The following is a 20,423-nucleotide window of genomic DNA, read 5'->3' on the forward strand; positions in this document are numbered from 1 at the left end:
CTTAGCGTACAAATGCATGAAATTGCAGAGGACAACGGCACCTTTTAAAGCTCACTATTTAACCCCTAATAATGTGGCTGTCTGCAGCCATGTTTCCAGTATTTATTTCACCTGGTGGTACAATACATATTCAGTGTACAACACGACAGTGGTAATAATCTTGAGAGTGAGACGGCCTCTCTGTATAGCACCCAATTTACTTTGTGTTTAAGACCAACAGGACTACGTAAGACTTCTCATAGCAATCATAACTCTATTTGCTAAAAACCTCCTCCTCCTCCTCCAGCTTAGATTTTCCAGCCTGTGGTCTGAATCTCATCACCGGCTCCTTTTCAAAACAGGCTCACAAACACCATGATTGATTCAGCCACTACCCTCCAGGATCTCTCAATGCTTGCCCGGGCTGCAGATTAATTTCCTTTTCCTCATCTTAATTTTTACTCATCGCCGCTCCATAAAAAGGCTAAATGTCAAGCATGCCTGACTCCTTCTAGTGACACGTCTATTCCAGCAGATAATTACCATAAGGAAATTGATGCTTTAGTGTGCAGAGGGGAATTTAATTTACTCTGACATCCTCGCAGCATAATGCATTCCTAAAGAAAGAGAGTTTTTCACTTTGCAATTGACTTTTTAGATAAATTGGACTATTTAATGTGATTATCGGTCTTGAACGTCTTTGACTTATTAAGGTGTTGAAACCAATTAAGGGTTACATGCTGCTCATGCTTCCAAATGTGAAACAGTGAATACTGCTTAAAGATCCATGAAATAAGAACCGTCCGCAGCCTATTGTATGTTAGTCAGCCGGCTACATTGCCTGATGATGTTTTGAGGCTTGCTAGATAATGATATTAATTACAACAACATGGCTTGCTTCAGATTGTGGATTAACCTGAGAGAGCAAAGGGTTCTGTGCAGTTTGAGTCACACTCCATGCATGTCGCATGTGTCATTTTCGATGCTACAGAGTTATAATAACCTTATAAAACCTTGAAGTTTGAGAGCATTTCCAAACGACCAGTAAGAATTGAACAAGTCAGGCATTAGAGGGAAGATCTGAATATTGATCCCACTTCTGTTGGTACTTCTCTAAAATTTCGGCTGAAGTGAAGCTGCTTTGTCACTGAACGGGACAGCATCTCTTATCACAGGCGATCACAGCCATGAACCAACATCTTCGAGGTCGCCAGTAGCGCTGAGTCACATTTTCTGTCCCAGCCTTCCCTTTGCGCGACTTCTGGAGTTAACCCATCCTGCAGCGTGTTCACACCTTTGCATGTCATGCGTTAAAACGGACCTTACAGAAGAAAAAAAGCAGCACCGACTGTGAGGCTATGAGGAAGTCAGCGAGCATTGCTGCAATCCATATTATGGCCATGAAGACACAGCAGGCCGCATTGCTCCTGCCCAAAGTTCCTCCTTTTGCAACCAACTGAATGCTGTGTTTCTTAGGAGATAAGGGCAGCCTCCCGCAAAAGGTGACTCAGCAATCCAGCCACACGGCCTCTCCTGAGATAAGAGCCCTCTTTGGGGCTTGTGGGACACTGGGAAAAAACAGCCACAAGGAGAAAGAGAAAATAGTGGAGTATAAACTATCACATATTCTGTAAAATGAAGTGCAAACTTGTCCAACCTAATCCGTTAGGTTCATTTATATATGTAAACACAGCTGATCAAGCAGGGGTTCAAACTGAACTACATTACAAGCTCCACCATGAGATACTAGTGACGGGACATATCTCAAATTGAGTTTTAAAGTTGACGGCGGTGTGCAATTCCTGTTTTATTTGGAATTTTCTTCATTTTCAGTCCAAAATGTATATTTATTTGAACAAATTCAGACTCCATTTGTGGGCAGTCCGCTCAGGAGTCACCTATAGGGCTGCTTTAGAAGCTGCCACACAGGTTAGCAATAAAACAAACTGTAGGCCAGAAAGCCTCTTTGAAGTACAGTGTTGTATAATGGTGTGTGCGGCTGTCACCGGGCAGCAGTTGCGTGTGTGTTATCGCCGTACTGTAAGATGTGATAGCTCGACTTTGAGAGCATGTGAGCTGTCGCCGCGTTGGAACTGAGATGATTGACTTTAATGTGAATGCTGGCAGCAGTGGCAGCATCTGAAACTAACACATCTGATACACTTGGAGCCGGTGGCCCAGTGTTGGTTTGTAGATTCCTGCTCATGAAACCAGAGGGAAAACCACATTTCAGTAAATTAATGCATATCTGAATGATGATCTGCTGCAGGACTGAGAGAGGATGCACTTACTGTACACGTATTTTAAAACAGGAAGTAATAAAGGAGGCTAATGTTAAGAGATGCAACTGTTTGCTCAGGCTCAGACGTAATCCTGATTGTGTACGCTTCATTCGTGCTGTGTTAAGGTACAGGACAGGAGGCTATGACGCTAGAGGTAACACAGAGAGGTGGGGGTGGGGGGATGGGGGAAGCAAACTGGATGAAACATTAAATAGAAGAAGAAGAAAAGCTCATTATATGGGAAACACTTGTGTTATTTTCATGGACTGCTTCAGAGTGCCAGAACAGGTGACAGAAGGGGAGCTGTCCAATATGCAAGTGAGGAGTAACCCCCCCCCCCCCCCCCTCTCTCCAGCCCACACTACCCCCCCCCCCCCCCCCCCCACCTCCCCCAACCCCAATCAGCTTCTTCGGTGTGAATGAAATAAATAAACAATGAATGGTCCACTCTCCTCGCTCGCCTCATCCCATCTCATGCATGGCTGCCAGTGATGGTCTACTGGGTGTCAGCTTTTATTGGCACGGCACAAAGCAAGTGCCAGGGGTTCGGTGGCCCGACTCCCCACTGCAGACTGTGGATAAAAGCAAGCAAAATGCCTCAGCCGAGCTGAGAGACATAGTCATGTTGGGCTGGAACGAGGAAGTGCAGTGGAGAGGGGAGGGACTCAGGGCGCAGCTCCATGGGGCCGCCGCGGCGCTGCGACCTTCTGCACATGGAGCCGGGGAGAGTTGGAAGAACTTCATACTGCAAACTCAAGGAATAGCAGGTAAAGTGACTTCAACCGCACATTTCAGCTCGGTTCTCACCTCAACGGCTAGGCCAATACCTCTAAAGTGATTTCGATGGCAGTGAAATGGTTTAGGAGACATTTGCGCCTGACTGGAAAAGACTCTCCTTATAGTTTCGGTGCAGGTGCGCCTCAGCATCAAGGTCCCGTTTGATGCGCGTAATTTTCTACTGCCACAGAGTTTATAACGGATTAAATAACAAGACTGTATTTCAGTAATATATCGGGGAAAATATATTGTTTTTAAAGCGTTGTCTGTGTCTGTAAGCTACGTGCAGCAATTTAAGGGAAGTAGAGGGAAATGTTCCCCATTTTCCTTGCGTCTTTTTTTCTCTCTCTCTCTTTTGGGAAATATGGATAAATTATTTTCCAATTAATTCGACTTCTATAAAAATCCGAATCACATTTTCTTTAAGAATTCATACAGATCGGCTCGGGGCTCGTTATCATTTTAACTCGTTTAACTGTTTTTCCCTCTTCGGCTACGGCACCTGTTGCAACAGATGTGCGCACTCTGTAAACTTTAGGGCCCTTTTTTTAAAAGTGCCTCAAGTTTATTAAGATATTTAAAATGAACTTTTTTTTCAGGAAATAATTTTCTTTAAATTGTTGAAAGCGCAAAATTGACCGGGGCCTAAACTAATGCGAACATGTTTTTGCTTAAACAGGAAATCAGTACGCACCGACTAAACGCGCTCTCAAGCGGCTCGAGTTTACACACAAATCAGTCGCTCTGAGCATTTCTCGTTCCGTTAATCTTTGTGTCGGCCTGTTCAGAATCGAACCGCAGTCTCGGTCAGCCGGTAAGGCGTCTGTGTGGAGGGAAGAAAACAGGCAGGACTGATTAAACTTTTCACGCTGCTGACGCTCAAAGGTGAAAAAGTTGCTCATCAACGCCCAGGCAGAAAACTGAAAGATTCACCGCCGAAGAGATGGGGGGGGGGGGGGGGGAATGATCGGGGGGTTTTTTTCTTTTTAAACGCGATAAAAAAACAGAAGTCCAAGAAAGCTGAGTTTCCTCAAATATATATATTTAACCCTTCTCTAAATTATTATTCATTAACTATAATTAACCGTGTGTTTAAAAGTGGCGCTTGTGGGACGTAAAATAAGTTGGCATTAATTAAATTTTTTTAAACTTGGAAAGCATCTTTCTCTGATGTGTCCTATTTTTTTTATTAACACATTTCAAGTTTACGGTCAAGCAGAAAAAAAAATATTTCTCCGCAAATGTAAAGCAGTTATCTACTTTAACAATAAATGTAAGATAATAAATAAACTACGCGAAAAGTCAAATAAAATAGCAGAAAACTCATTTTTGATTTCTGAACTTGTAAACGGAGCTCAGTACCTGCGCACATAGGGCTTTTTTCATAGCTCAGTTGGAAAGAGAAGTGCTGAAAGTGCTGCAAATCTGTCTGCGGATACATCATCTTTCTTGTCAGTAGAAACAGAAGTAGGAGGGGGTGTGAAAGGGGGAGGGGGGTGGAGGGGTTAGAGGAAGACAGACAGTTATTAAAATGATTGTACTGTCTGAATAGCAGAGTAGTGAAGTGTGTCAGATGCAAATGAAGGAAACTTCTTCTTCAGCGCACCTTTGCTCTCCCACCACCACCACCACCACCCCCCTCCTCCAATGATAGACTCCCAGAACACATCTGCTAACACTATCTGCCCACTTCCACCCATACATTTCATGAATTACTGATGAGCATCTCTGCGTGCACACACGAACAGAGGTGTCCGCGCGCCACGTTGCTTGGCAGTGTGGGATCATCTCTTTTCCTCGTTATTGATAAGAAGGCGCCCACGGCGGTGTTACTTATTGCAAAACTCACAGGACGGATCGTTATTATTTGAGATGTTTTTCGATAATTGTCACTCAGACTGTTCAGTTAAAAGTGGAAAGTCTGAGTGGAGCGTATGAGTAGGAAATCACTCAAAGTGGGGCTCCTGATGTGAGGCGAAGTGTGATGAAGCTGCATTCACATAGCCGTGTCACAGCACTGCTGTTTATCTGCAGATATAGTTTAATTTATTTAAAATATTTAATTGCTGCCAAAACCTATAAGTATAAACTTGTTTTAAAAATACTGGGCCTTCAGTCATATTTATGATGTTTAATCAGTAGAAAGTTCCAAGTGAAACTCTCAAGAAGTGTCACTTTAAAAAAAAATCCTTCATATTTTCAGTTTGTTTTAACTGTGCATTAATCTAAACACACACAGACACGCCACTGTGTCAGCTTTCTCCAGGGTATCCAGACTTTGCTGGTGTGGTCCTCAGTATCTGTTAACGGTTTCGTGTGTTTCTCATCTCCACCCTGCTCCCTGGTGTAGCTTTGCACCTCGCTACCCCCACCCCCAGCGACACACCGCCACAACCATCCACCAAACACACACACACACACACGCACGCACGCACACGCACGTGCAAACACACAGGAGGAGGACCGAAAATTCTGTCAACCCACAAGCCTCTTCCTGCCTCTCCTCAGTTGACGTACTCCGACCAAAACTGTTCCAGTCCCCCCTTTGCGCTCTGTGTTAGAAGTCTTTTCTCTGACTCCTATTTCACCGCCTGAAAGATTCCACCTGCCCCCAGTTCGTACACTCATACACTTTGACACTCATACGCCAACGCGCGCACACACACACACACACACACACACACACACACACACACACACAATAATTTCACTCTGATTTGAGAAGGAGAATCATTAATAAGTCTGGATAGTTAGATGGAAATGTTTTAGTCGTGCTCCGGCTTTTATCAAAAAGTTCTACTTTCAGTCTGAGTCTTAACTTGATGATCACCAAATGCCAAAAGTATGTTAAAGTAGAAGCACTAAAAGTAAAAACAGAGCTGTCGGTAAACACAAGGAAAAAGTGCCATGAGTGTTCTGAACAAAAAAAAAAGAATTTCCTGAATATTCTACATGCACTTTACTTTCCACATGCCTACGCAAGTGGGTTGTGGCTGAATGTAGGAACTCTCTCTCCTTTTTCTAAACTTCTGTCAAAGCCCCCCCGCCAACACATCCGTGTTTCCCCTCTCACCATCTGCCCAGAAAAAAAGGGCACATGAGAATACACCTCCCTCTGCCCCCGACCTGCAAACTCCAGATGCTGAGGAACGGCGCTGCCGAGTTGTCGCTCGGCGCAGTAACACGCAACACCACCGTGTTATGCTGAACAAATCATCTGCACCAGTGACCTATGCCCCCCCCCGCGCCACCCTTTCTCCCTCCTCTCGCACTTGCATCCTGAGTGTCTTGCAGGCCTTTGAGCTCCTGACTTGACTCCGCAGAATCTTGTGCGTTGCGACAGAGCGGCCCCGTTGCTTCCCACTATTTGTTCCAAATGTGTGGAGCCATCTGTCAGTAAAACAGGAAGGGCTAGGTTCCCCTTCTCCCCTGGGTTTGTTTCGCTATTTTCGGGAGCTTCACTTCTCCCTGTGTGGCTGCTTGGACTGGGCAGCGGCCCCACCAAGGGCTTCTTGAAGTGGCGGAGCTGGGGCTGAGGCTGTCGGGCCCATCTGCTGCAGGTTTGAGGGCCATCCATTATTAATGGGGCCACGAGCATTGGTGACTCCTCAGATATGCAGCCCTGGCCGGAGGAGCGCTTCTGGACTCGATTGCCTCTTCTTGCTAAAAAAAAAGGTGGGGGGGAGTGTAAAAATAAATAAATAAAGAGAAGTTCTCGGTCCTTCTGCCTGCTTTTCTGTCTCTTTTCTTTTTCTGCACCTTCCTCTGACTTTTTGCCCTTTCACAGACATCTACTTCTCTCCATGCACGTCTCGCAGCCTTTTTCTCATCTCCTTCTTCTTCTCTCTCTTTTCCCTCCCTCTCTTTGTTTCTGATTGTGGCTTGCGTGTGTCTGCACTCAGGCCGCGGGCTCAGCGATGCATGCTCAGTAAATTAGAGAGAACACGAACGCCGATCAGCTGGGCACAGCAAACACCCGCATCCCCGGTGACCTGGGGCCAGTTAATTTTCTGCTTAATTTTGCGGCAGTCAGTTTGCATTTTGGGATGATTATGTGGCAGGAAATTAACAATAAATAACAAATGTGGTCTGAAAGCCTATTCCCGGCAACCCCGCGCTACCGTCAGGGCCCCCATCAGCCGGGGCCCGAGCTGCTCTCCGTGCTCCGTCTTTCTGTCAGACTTGTAATGAAAATGTCTGTAATTCTTTGTAATGTAATGTGAGGGAGAGTGGTGTATCTGCGGCTGTGACAAGAGCGATCTCAGTGAGGTTATGGAGTCACGCCGAGAAGTACACCCTTTTACTCCACTCTAGATTTTTATAACGTTGTTTCCTGCGCCTGCACTTGATTAAACTTACACGCACCTACATCTCTATCTTTCTCCCATTAGAGTACTTGCACCGCATGGAGACAGAGGAGGCCCAGGAAATAGCCCAGATGCCAGGTAAAAGCTCGCCTACTGCATGATTGAGCTGTAGAATGCACAAAGTAGATACAATAGGCCCACAAACAGGCTCTTACAGGACGGAGAGGTAATTTTGCTACCCCTGAATGAGTCATGTCACGGGGGTTGCGTAGTGAGTGATGGGTGTTTGCTGGTGTGTGTCTCTACCCCAGACAGGGACAGTCCCCCTGCCAATGAAGCGTCCGAGGAGGCAGAAGAGCCCATGGCTGTCCCTGAAGACCTGTCAGCCGGCTCCACCCAGCAGCAGAACAACCGAGGGGACAAAGGTAACTCAAGCGCAGCCTGACCGTCACCGCTGCTTCTGTGAATTAAAATGAAAGTAAAAAAATCAGTGTGTGATAGCAAAATTATGTTGATGTATTGAATATATCCCATGAAGCGGCAATCAAAAACAAGCCTAAACGACTGCAGTGCCCTTCCCAGCAGTAGTCAGACGTATCATTCCCAAAGCATCCAAATCAGAGTAAAGCGATAAGTGAAAGTAATGTAAGGATCAAAAGTGTGACATATATGTTAAAAAAAAGCATAAAATTAATCAAATGAACATCCAGTGGGAGATATTTGCTGTTCCAAATCCCTTGGAAAAATTAATTTAAAGCTGCAAAGAGACACATTTAGGTCATTGGCAGGAAAGGTAAAAAAAAATCCCTTTGATCCATGGCACGTCATTAATAAGCTGAATCTTAAGGAATAGCTAATGTGGCCTTGATTTGAGTTTGCAAACAGCAAGCCAGGGAATCTCATGGTGAAAATCAGGATGGAGAATGCAAGGGGGAATCACATCAGTGACATATGTTTATCTCAAGTCTCCTAACATGGGCGGTTTGTGAAACAGGAAATGTTTACTGGTCATTAAAGGCTGATCGGTTTTATATGACAGCAAGATAACCGGACATAGCATTCACCTTTCATAGGACAAACAGCATAGTTGTTTTGTGTGTATTGTGCCTTTTTAATGTCCAAAACATACTTTCACCTATTGAATGAATCACTTGAAATCTTCACATATCACATATAGGAGTTAGAATGCAAAAAAAAAAAAAGACAAAATGGAATGGCTCAAAATTGACCATCTTATCAGTATTTTTCCACTTACATCCAGATAACGGCAAAGATTAGCAGCGCACAGTCAAAAATAAGATGTGAGAGGAAACTGAAATAGGATGTGTAAGAGTTTCCTAAGAAGAACTTGCCATCAGGCAGTTTCAACACTCCTGGAGATAAAGAGTTCAGGAACGGGGCCAAGCTCGGAGAGCGCATCACCGCACCACATAGGTCGCACACCTGCTTACTCACAAAGGCTCTCTCTTTCCTACTTTTGAGCTGTCAGGTGCTGAACCCGACACAGGCAGGAATCTGTGAGTCTAAACAATCAACACGTGTTCAGCCGAGTAACGGAGGATGTGTGTGGAACCACGTTTTACATCACACATGCACGTCTTAGTCAACCGAAAAAAATGGGAAATGGTCGTCGTGAGCATTATCTAAATGTTTGACTTTCATTGGCAGCCTGTAAAGAAGGGAAAGAAGGTGCAGCTGGGTGTATGACTTTATGTTCTGCGTGCGAGTTTCTTTTCAATCCTTTTGCACGAGTGTGTGTCTATATAAGGGACAGAAAGAAAGAAGGGAAGTGCAAGTATCTGGTACATCTATGCATCACTGCCTCAGTGATAAGAGCCCAAATGAGTTATAATTATCGCCCAGGATCATGTGCTGCTCAGTTCTCTTTAGTGAAAAAAGAGGGGACTATATGTGGGACATGGGACCTCAAAGTATCGAAAGCTTAAAACCTCGAAACCCAGGTTATTTCCTGTTGCAAGTGAGTCTTTATAGCCTGGGAACGTCATTGTTGGCGCACATTCGCTGTGGTACAAGCTACACATGTATGACTACACGCACGAGGGAGGTTAATATGTGACGCCTATTTAACCATTTCGTGAAAGAAACGTTTTTACCGCCTTGTGTTTCTTACACCGAACATAAGCCCAGAGACTCTGTTAAAGTCACAAGACTGTAAGATGACCTTCACAACATCCCAGTGAAATGATTTCGCTTTCATTTTCAGTGATTCAGATAGGTCCTCGGCTATGTCAGAGACATGAGACTGAGAAGGAGACTGAGCGGTTTAGTTCCCGAAAGCATGGAGGCGAGTTGAAAAAAAAAACCCAAAAAACGAAAAAAAACAAAAAAACGTGTGAGGGCAAAAAGCAGGCTGTTTTTGGTGTTCCTGCAAGTTGTGTTCAGTGTGTTGCTGGCGTGGTTTAACACTTGTGGTTCCACTACTTTGCACACAGGGTTATTTTCAGGCAGTGAGAGCAGCACAACTCAGTAACAGGAACCTCCAGTGGCTCCTTGTGTTTCCACGCTGCAGAGCACAGTGCTGTGTTGCTTCCTACCCGCTATGCATCCTTGTCAATGCAGCTAGTTTATTTTTTCTTTTTATGCCTTTCTAAAGCTCTAGCATTTTACTTGTTAATTATTTTTCCAGTCACTGCTCCAGGGCGTGCTGTTTCTTTACCTGTAGTGTGAGGAGTAGATCCGTATCAGGTTATAACCATTTTATTGAGACCTGTTTTGTTTGTCTACTGTGATCTGACACTTGCTTCCCAAAATGAGTAAATCAGGATGTGTGATGTTCATGACAAACAAGATGTAAAGCAAAAGCTTTCTTCCTATTCCCAATTTAGTCACAACTTCCCCATATCCATGAGAAGTGGGTGTCAGCCCAGTGTTCATGGTTCCCTTCTGCTCCAGCTAGTTGATAATCTCAAAGCTTCACTGGTGTATTAGATGATAATAGATAAACACATTTTTTTCCACCCGCTCTGTATCAACCATTTCCTGAAATTGTACACCTGCCTCACTGTGAAAAGGCGTTATTCTTGGATCAGTTCTGTATTTTTTGGGGGGGTAGAGAATTCTTTCAAAAGCTAATGTGCACGTAATTTATGTACTTTTTACAATGTCTATCGACATTTAAAAACAGTGTAATTATCCTACGCTGTGGCAGTTGAAGGTTTTGCGGCTAAAACCATAAATTAAATTAGCAGGATTGAAGTGGTATAGCCACTTATGGAGTTTTGCTTTCGAGTTCTGTGATATGCAAATGCAAATTCATAACTCAAAAAAATCCCTACAGCTAAGCTACACTAACACATAGTCATGTAAATGTTTTGTTTCAATGAGAAAAAAACCCTCAGTGGTTAAAGTGAGAACCTCATAGATGTACACTTTGCAATAAATGAAACGTAAAATCTTCAAAAAAGATGACTATGGCTTCATAGCTTGTGATTTCTGTTTGTATCTGTAAAGACAGTTAGCAACAACATTCCATAAATCGGTGACGAGTTAACTTTACCAGGGGAACTGCTGGATTGCTGCATTTGCATTCATGAAATTCAAACATTTTTCCAGTAGCAGAAGCAGATTATTTTTATTTTTATCTCACTGATTTTTTAAATTTAATTAATTGTATCACATTGTATAACCTAAACATGACTTGCTGAGAGTGTACATAAATTGGAACTGCTACACAGTTAGCTGTCACAGAAAGGTTAGCTTAAAAAGTAACAGAATCATTATTAGGAACGCCATAACCAACAGATAAACCAAAATTTGTGGTAGTGGTTAATTGTTCAATTAGTTACCTAAATGTAATAGATAAATTATAGAACTACATAGTGTTATCCAAAAGTAACAGATAAATGATCAAAAGTGCTAGCTAAAATTAAGGGACAAATGATTATAGTTAAAAGTAGCCAGAAGGAGACCTTAAAGCTAATGCTAAATATAATGGTTAACAGTTTGATGGATAAAAACAAGGGAGAAATGTCTTATATAATTTTGATAAAAACCCACAAATAAATGGTTCTAATAGATCAAGTTTGAGCAGGCTAATGGCTAAATGCCTAGCTAATAGCTAGTGGATAGCAGCAATGTTAAGCTACTTAAACAAGGACAGTTGTTATTTTAACTGATATAATGTGAAACAGCTGATTCTTGAAAACTCAGAAAGATAGCAACGAGTAACAGATAAATGGTTGACATATTTGACTGAAGCTAATTTAAGTCACTGATCAAACTGAGGGTGAAACAGATTTTATAGTTTTTCTTTAATGTCTGTAAATAGTCGTTAAAATAAGTTGTAAACGTCTGTAAAAACAGAGAGCTCCTAACTGAAACTAAACACAATAACAGAACAATCCCCACTTACATGCCATGCTCATCTGTGGTGCATTGTAAGGACATTTTGAATGCTGTGTAGCCCCTAATTCCTACTTGGTTATGTAACATAAATGATGGCCAGTTTAGCATTCTAACCACACTTTTGTTTTTTATAGACAGCAAAACGGTTTCTTTCCTTTCTTTGCATGTTGGTGTGTCTTTTATCTTATCTCCCCAGCAAAATACAAGTCTGTCCAATAAACCCAGCAGTTTAACAGATGAGATTACTTCTCATGTGACATAAAATAAATAAATAAATAAACACATTGTTTTCAAAAGTGTGGGTATGGACTGTCAGATTATGAGAAAAGGGATGATCACCAACATCTCGTGATCCTACTCAGTTCTCATGTTTCACTCTTCCCTCTGTGGAAAATGTACATTAGGGGATTTATGCCCCCTCAGTGACTCTCGGTGAAAACAACACTCCTGCATTAGAAAAAAAAAACTGTTTCAGTTACAGGCTGTTTTACAATTCCTTTCCCATGCTTCCCTTTCTGTCACTTCTCCATAATTCTTGGTATTTCAGTTAGACAGGCCCTCTTTGTGAAGCTTCCCCTTTTCCATGGATTCCTATATTTCATGATTTCCACTTCTTCCTCTTCAGTTGTACAAACAGAGGTAGAGGCATGGGGAAATCAGGCTGTCACTGTGACATGCAAACCACAGGTTGGTAGCTGCGGGACTTACATGATCTGTCAGTTCTCTTAAATATTTCTTAAGTCCATTGGTGGGAAAATGAAGCGGCTGAGAGTTAATCGCACAGGGCACTTCTATTTTCCTTGGAACACTGGACATCAAATACACGCTACAGTGTGTATTGGTTTTTTTTTAAGCTTTTCTACAGATAAGATAAGAGCAGGCGCTGATCGCTCGGGTATAATTTTCTTTCGGCACTTTAAAAAGCTAGAAATGTACAAAATGACACGAAGACCTTTGCAAATGAATACGAGTGTGAAGAGGCCACATGGCTGTATATCTGTGTTGTTCGCTCGGTTGCTATGATAGATACCGCGCGTGTCCCTAGTTTCGCACTGCTTCCTGTGTCTCTGTTTCCTGTTTATCTTGCTGTCATTTGCTTCACCAAAGTGTGATGGTGTGAGATGATCGGCACGTTTCTTCATCTCCTCACTGACATCCTCAAAGAGTAGACATGCTGTCCACCTGTGTGCCCTTATGAAGAGCTTTGCCTTTTAATGTGAATTCAGAAAAAAAATGTCTGAAATAGGAGGGAAAGTTTCTGAAGGGCTGATGCAGCATCCCTCTTCACAAGAAAACGTGCACTAAAGGAAGTTGCTATTACAAAGCTGTTGGTGCCCTAGTTAGGGCAGTTGCAGTTTCTGTGTTACAGCTTACGGTGCTTATTCCAACAGGAGTAAACACAGAATGTGCAGAGCTCCACTGAAAAAAATATCTCTCTATATATGAATAAATTCAAATAAAGCCAGGTATATTTTGTCACAAATTAAAAAATCAATAAAGTTCAGTTTAATAGCTGGAAATCCCAGTATGAGTTCAGCATCATGGTTCTTTATACAAAAAGCAAAAAACAAAAAAAGTAGGAATATTAAAACACAGTGTTGGGATAAACATCTCTCTAACTTCTCATGCCACAGTATCAATATCACACTGATAAATTGCCCATCTTTAGTATTTAACATCATGCAAGAAACAAAAATGCTCGTATTCTAAACCGTGGCCCCCCCTTGCCCTCTTTTCCAGCCTGTAACATTAAAGTTGAGGCTCGCAGTGATGAGGAGAATGGGCTGGCCTGTGACATGAACGGTGTGGAGGAGGAGGAGTGCGCGGAAGACTTGCGCGTGATCGATGCCTCCGGGGCCAAGGTGAACGGCTCACAGCCGAGCCCCGAAGCCAAGGCCTTCTCCTCGGCCGGCGGTATCCGGCTGCCCAACGGGAAGCTCAAGTGCGATATCTGTGGGATAGTTTGCATTGGCCCCAATGTGTTGATGGTGCACAAGCGAAGCCACACTGGTAAGCCACGCCGTCTGCAACACTTCTTGCCCTTCCTTTGCACCCATGTTCACTGTTAGTATAAAGGAGATGGATATAGGGGTAGAGAGGTGTGCGCTGTGGCTCCTCCGCCTGTTTAGCCAAACATAAATTCTTTTCAGAAACACAAGCAATGTCACCATGCACACATACACACTCTCTGAGAGTAAATTCTTTTGCAGTCCTCCTCACACTCACTTGTAGCATGCTTGCATCTGGCTGTGTGCGTGCAGAGCCTAATATCGTGCATGAAATAGACTTCAAGATGTAGCATTAGCATTCGTGATTGTTTATCTAACAGTCTCTGAATTGCCACGTGACAAGCAACTGATCAGGTTATTGTGTGATAAAGTAGCAGAGACAAACTTGGTCCAAAGAAAACATACCTTCAGTTGAGAAACAGGATATCTGCAGCAATTAAATGGGATCTCTGCAAAGTGACAATTATCTGGCTATTAAAAGTTTTTCAGAATTCAAAATTGATATTCTATTGTAATGGAGCCAAACCAGTGGTGGGGAACATTTGTGAAAAAGGCACTTAACTGTCAGGCTTTAGAAACTAATGAAACTCAAAATGGAAGAAAGGAACAGTAGACTAATGTAAATGCAAAAGAAAGTACAATAAAAGATATAATGAAGTGCCTCCTATTTAAATAGAAAATATTCTGTGGTGAGTCTTTGCTCCTGAAATGCATTTTTAATGAATTTCCTTTTTTATATATTTTTGCTGCTTCACTGGTGACTCTTATTTTACGGGGGGGGGGCTTTGAAAAAAAAAGAAAGCCATATTAAAACGTTCTCACAGAATGCCACAACACTCGGAGAGGATGGATATTGGTTTATTCCAGAAGCGCTGATCAGGAAGACTGGCTCTCAACACAAAGTGTTTCCTTCGCTTTATTCAAATGAGGCTGAATTTGCATTGTGATGTGCCGCTCTTATTTTAGAGACGAAGAAGAGGAAAAAATGAGATTTTCAGATCAAATTGACCTAGGCAATGGTGCATTACGGAGCTGGCAGGCTGAGTCTGAAAGGCTCTTGTTCGATCAGAGCGCCAGAAGTCTGTGGGGCAGGGGGAGCATGGAGAGATGGAGTGTCACTCTGCTGTGAAACCCTCCCCACAGGCTGCTGGATCGCTCTCCGCCCCGGAGACGCTGCATCATCCGGCTTGTAGTGCGGCGACCTCCCGCGTCCCCGCAGCTTTTCCATCCGCACAGAAAAGACAAAGACTTTTATCGCTGTCAGTGGAGGGAGGGAACAAACACAGTCAGATTAGTGCACTCAAGGAAAAGCTTAAAAATGAAACAAACTGTCTGATCCGATCCATAAAATCCGAAAATTAGAAGCCAATAAAACATACAAGTTATTCTGTCCCACCCCCCTGCCCTTTCTTTCCTTGTGTTTACATCTTTGCAGTAACGTGTGTCTGCTCTGTCTGTTCTCGTCCTCAGGAGAACGTCCATTCCAGTGCACCCAGTGCGGCGCCTCCTTCACCCAGAAGGGCAACCTGCTGCGTCACATCAAGCTCCACTCAGGGGAGAAGCCCTTCAAGTGTCACCTGTGCAGCTACGCCTGTCGCAGGAGGGACGCCCTCACCGGCCACCTACGCACACACTCGGGTGAGCAAGGTCACCCCCGCTGAAAACTTCTGCACTTTTATGTTGGACGATTTTTACAAAAGGCACAGCAACTTCTGCAGCACATGCAGCATGAGCTCGGGACTATGTAAAGGGAAGTTGACAGGGTGTAGATATGGTGTCACTTTTTTTTTTTCAAATGCTTTGCAGAAGTACGTGTTAGTGTAATTTGGGTGTAAACAGAATTCTCCTTCTGAAGGGTTTGTCAGAAAAATGGAGGGATAACAATCACGATTGTGTCATTTTACAACGTAAATGTAACAGCGCCTACAAAAAAATAAGTGAGAAAGATTAAAGCATCTGATATATGTTGGTTATTGAGCTGAATTGTAATCATATAAATTCAGCCTGGAGAGCTTTCAAACTGGAGACAACTGGACTTATAATATTAAAGACATAGAATACTGTTATCATAGTAATGTAACTCCTAATATGTAAAAGGAATGTATTTAAATATAAATATATGTTAAAAAAAAAAGGCTTATTATTTTCCTTAAAAAACCAAAAACGCTAGTCACTTATTTTTAGCATGCAAAAATAAAAAGTGCATGCATTAAACTAATTTCAGCTGTTTTTATGAGCATTCACAAAACAAGTATGAATGGGTGGATGAGGGTCCTTAGGGACTAGTAAAGCGCTATACAAGTACAGGCCATTTACCATTTACAGGCCATTTGAGTTTGTTTTGTTTGTCTGTCCAGGTATGGGCAGAAAAATCCTCCCCTTCCTCAGATTTTTTCATATTTTGGATTTAATTTTCAGCACTTTTTAATTTAGGTTTATGGCTTTTTTTCTCTGTATTTAAAAATATAGCAAAAATCATCAGTATTTGTCAGCATATATTTTCTTAGTGAAAAATAAAAAATGTTGCTCTCCATCATAAGGTTTCAGTTTGCACTGTGTTCACTCTACACTAAGTTGCTACCTGAGTTACCCATAAATACAGAGGACATGAGCTCAGCACTATCTGCAGCAGCAGAGCTTATGGCATCCTAAGACATAAACTTCTACTTGTGAGTTCTTCCACAGGGCCTCCCAGAAATTGTTTTGGTTTTTGTTTGTCATTTACATTTTTGTAGGTGGTGCTCTTTTCTTCCCCCTTTACCACTGGTTGTGCCAGATCCCTAATCAGCCCTTATCTTGTTCTTAATCTGCTCAAAATGCATTCGTTACATCAATTCCTTCCTGTGTTCTTTCAAGAAGGAACCAAATGGCCATTTAACTTACTTTAGTGTTAATTATTTATAAAAAAAGTTTTGCACTGCTCTGCTTTCACTGATGTAATTTTTTTTTTGCAGTTGGAAAACCCCACAAGTGTGCTTACTGTGGGCGGAGCTATAAGCAGCGCAGCTCTCTAGAAGAGCACAAAGAGAGGTGTCACAACTACCTCCAGTGTATGGGACTGCAAAACACCATCTACACAGGTTGGTGCCTCACGAGGCGTGCGCTTTAACTTTCACCCAGATCTAATGACCTACTTTATCCTAAGCACGGGATGCAGGAAACTGTGCACAGAACAGCAGCCTATCACAGTCACTGTCTTTGTTGCTAAAAAACAAGACAGGCTACATTTCCATTTAAATATAGGCTCGTGTAGGTATCCGAGCTAATTAAGTCAGTTTCTTTTTCTATATAAATTTAGACACTTCATACTTAGTGTTCTGTACAGCTCTACATTAAAACCTGAAAACAGATCATTATGAGCAAATGTTATATTCGTAAACCAAGTGCTTCACGTGTGTCAGAATAGTCCGCTCTGTGCTCTGTGAGAAAACCACCATCAGGCTTGTGCCAGCAGGACAAACTCCAGTTACTTTGACGCTAAAATCTACTTCTCTGTCTTGCTTTCCAGTAGTAAAGGAAGAAAGCAACCAGAATGAGCAGAGGGATGACTTGAGCCAGATGGGATCTGACAGAGCCTTGGTGCTAGACAGACTAGCTAATAATGTAGCTAAACGTAAGAGCACTATGCCACAGAAGTTTGTGGGTAAGGGCTGAAATCTGCTTCTTTTGTGTCAATACAATTTCGCTGCTTTTTGCTGAAAGAAAAAAAAAGTGTAACTGTGACTGTTTGTGTTCATTGGGGTTGCATTTTTCTCTGCAAGCCTGGTTCTATGCAGTGCAGCCTAATCACAGACTGCACCTTTTATTTGCTTAATCGTCACTGGAAAAGACTACATTGAAATATTACCTTGATTCTGCATAGACATGTTACATTTAAGCGATTCATATCCACACAAAAAGCAAAAAACAATCAAAAGAGGGAGAATAATAGAACATCAAGAGGTAGACTGAAGTGACTCATTTTAAGACTCAGTGGCTCAGTGTCAAGATGGTGAGATGATAGGATGCAGGTGAAAGTGTGTCAGCGTAGTACGAACCTCACCCTGCCCTTCTGTCTCTCCTTCTCTTCAGGTGACAAACGTCTGTCGGACCTCTCTTATGACGGAGGAGCAAGCGAGCTGATCCAGCCCCACGTCATCGACCAGGCCATCAACAGCGCCATCAGCTACCTAGGCGCCGAGTCGCTCCGGCCTCTGGTCCAGACCTCCTCTTCCGATGTGGGCCTCGGCTCCATCTACCCCCTCCACAAGCCGGCGACGGAGGCCCACGCGGGGACGGGCTTGTCAGCCAAAGACAGTGCGGCCGAGAACCTGCTGCTGCTCTCCAACTCCAAGTCTGCCTCCAGCGAGAAGGACGGCTCGCCCAGCCACAGCGGCCAGGATTCCACGGACACCGAGAGCAACAACGAGGATCGCCCGACCGGAGCAGCCCCCGGCCTCATCTACCTGACCAACCACATCACTCAGGGGGTTAGGAACGGCGTGCTTCCCCTGGTGAAGGAGGAACAACAGAGGCAGTTCGACACCATCCGGGCCATGGAGATGGCCTCCGAGGGCTTCAAAGTAGTGACAGCGGACGGGGAGCAGGTGAGGGCGTACAGGTGCGAACACTGCCGCGTCCTCTTCCTGGACCACGTCATGTACACCATTCACATGGGCTGCCACGGCTTCAGAGACCCCTTCGAGTGCAACCTCTGCGGTCACCGGAGTCAAGATCGATACGAGTTCTCCTCTCACATAACACGAGGAGAGCATCGCTACTGAGCCACATCGACCAGAGAACACACATACACACTTTCACAGGATAGAACAGACACACACACAGACAGACAGACACACACACACACACACACACAGGCAAGCACATGCAATAAATTAATATAAATACATCATGTAAAATACATTGTTAATGTCTGTGTGTTTTTTATAAGGTATGCATGTTTGTTGACACACAAATAAATATACAACTATTAAAAACATTGATCTTCATCTCTGATACGAACTATTCTGTTTTTTTAGGGTTTTTTTTTTTAAAGAAAACAAAGTAAAGAAGTACTGTTCTTCATTCCTCACAGGAATGAAGAACAGTACTTCATAAATACACATCACCTGTGTATGTAAATATATATAAAAAAAAAGGTCTTATTTTTCCTCCTTTTTTTCAAGATTTAAAGTAATAGGATTTACATCCTTTTTGCTTTGACACCTTTCTGTGTTGAATAACAGAAAAAATGTCAATTCCTTCTGCGGCTGTTTCCAGTGCAGGCAAACCCAGTGTAACATAAATACAATCAGTAACGTAACAATCAGTGTAGATAGACCCACAGCTCCCCTGTAAGGTTTTAACCTGCTCTTGTGTTTGTAATAACCTTCACGTTATTTATACATTTACATGCCTGTCTGTTTTTTGTATTTATTACAGTGATCGATGTTTGTTTCTTAGAGTAGTCAAAGCTGCATTTTTTTTTCTTTTTCAGTTCGGCTGTACTAAATGTGTATGATGTTATCTGATCCATGACTGCTGCTGGAAGCTATTTTTAGTGTTATCAGAGGGAAATGTTTTCCTGGACTTTTCTGTTTTATACCTGATGGCTAAGAATTGTTTGACCCGTGAGACGAAAACGAAGTTGACCTCAGTTGAAGGGAGCTTAATGCTTGCAAAAATATCAATAAAGGATATTTTATATATGCAAATAGTGTGGGAAGAGTGTTTCTGTTTTTTTTTTTCTGTTTTTAAAGATGGCTGTAGAAGTAAGGAGAAAGCAGACCTCCTGGATATCCGTGTACCAAAGGAAATGTGAAAATCTACAAATTGGGGTCGGGCTCGGCAAAATTAACTCGGGAGTTAACGGAAAGTTTCCCTCAGATTCGTTCCCACATTTCGCTCTCTTCACACGCTCCTCAAAGTCTGTGAAATAATTACGTTTACATGTCATTCATGCTGCCAGCTCTAGCTGTCAAAGAAAAGGGTAGCAAACAGTGAATGACTGGCATTTGTGCAAAGAAACAAACACAAAAAAAGCAGACGGTGAGAAAATTAAGAGGGAGTGAAGAGTAAACAAACACAACCACACTGTAGACTTGTTTTTCAGGGGAAAAAGGCAAATACTAACTCAATTAAAATTTAATTTTGCCACATTAGATAATAAATCACCAAAGGGACAATATGAGACTGAAATATTGGAAGGTACATACTCCACACACACACATACAAAAGCATGTCGACGTGTGCCGTGCGTCCAAGACCTGAAGAGTCTGGATGGTCCTCTGAGCGGCAGAGAGCTGGGACAGGGAGGATCAGCCACCGGAGCAGAAGGCAGGGGCCAGGGCTCTGAGGGCCAGGTCTGTCTGGAGATGCTCATTCGGGCCGGCAGAGGAGCTCAGCAGCGCCGCGCACTGAGACAGCCTTGTCCAGATGGCTGCTGTGTGATTTAGCTGAAACGGGAAGCAGCTGTGGCCAGCGCTGAGCCCCCCTACGCTTGACTAGGACCCAACAGGGGAGGGAGGGCATTTGCATGAGAGGGATAATCTGGCCAACCAACTCTGGCCCTGCCAGAATCCCAGATCTCACTTCCCCTTTCAGCCCTGGACAGAAATACGCCTTCAAGAAGCAGACTAAACCAGAGTGGTGGCTTTAACATGTTCCAACAAGAAGTTTGAAATTACTATTTTTCACACTTTTGCCGGGCTGCGGTTCATTAGTGG

General features: G+C 43.1%; 1 protein-coding gene across 4 annotated transcripts; it reads left to right on the plus strand.

The window, feature by feature from the left end:
- The first annotated feature begins 2,700 nt into the window (after positions 1–2,700).
- Positions 2,701–18,568, plus strand: ikzf1 (IKAROS family zinc finger 1 (Ikaros)). 4 transcript variants are annotated; one of them, XM_085369527.1, is made up of 8 exons: positions 2,701–3,028; positions 7,430–7,483; positions 7,657–7,770; positions 13,451–13,720; positions 15,190–15,357; positions 16,674–16,799; positions 17,228–17,362; positions 17,791–18,568. In XM_085369527.1, the coding sequence occupies exons 1-8, from the start codon at positions 2,701–2,703 to the stop codon at positions 18,480–18,482; spliced, it is 1,887 nt and encodes a 628-aa protein (XP_085225653.1). In that variant the 3' UTR covers positions 18,483–18,568. The 4 variants fall into 4 exon arrangements, with proteins under 4 accessions (XP_085225653.1, XP_085225654.1, XP_085225655.1 ...); XM_085369528.1 differs by having other exon boundaries at positions 2,740–3,028; positions 17,231–17,362; XM_085369529.1 differs by lacking the exon at positions 13,451–13,720 and having other exon boundaries at positions 2,740–3,028.
- The last annotated feature ends 1,855 nt before the right edge of the window (positions 18,569–20,423 follow it).

The sequence above is a fragment of the Diplotaxodon limnothrissa genome, linkage group LG13 (genome assembly GCF_057381915.1).
Source record: "Diplotaxodon limnothrissa isolate DT_005_m linkage group LG13, D_limnothrissa_male_GT1.1, whole genome shotgun sequence".
In the NCBI taxonomy this organism is placed as follows: Eukaryota; Metazoa; Chordata; class Actinopteri; order Cichliformes; family Cichlidae; genus Diplotaxodon; species Diplotaxodon limnothrissa.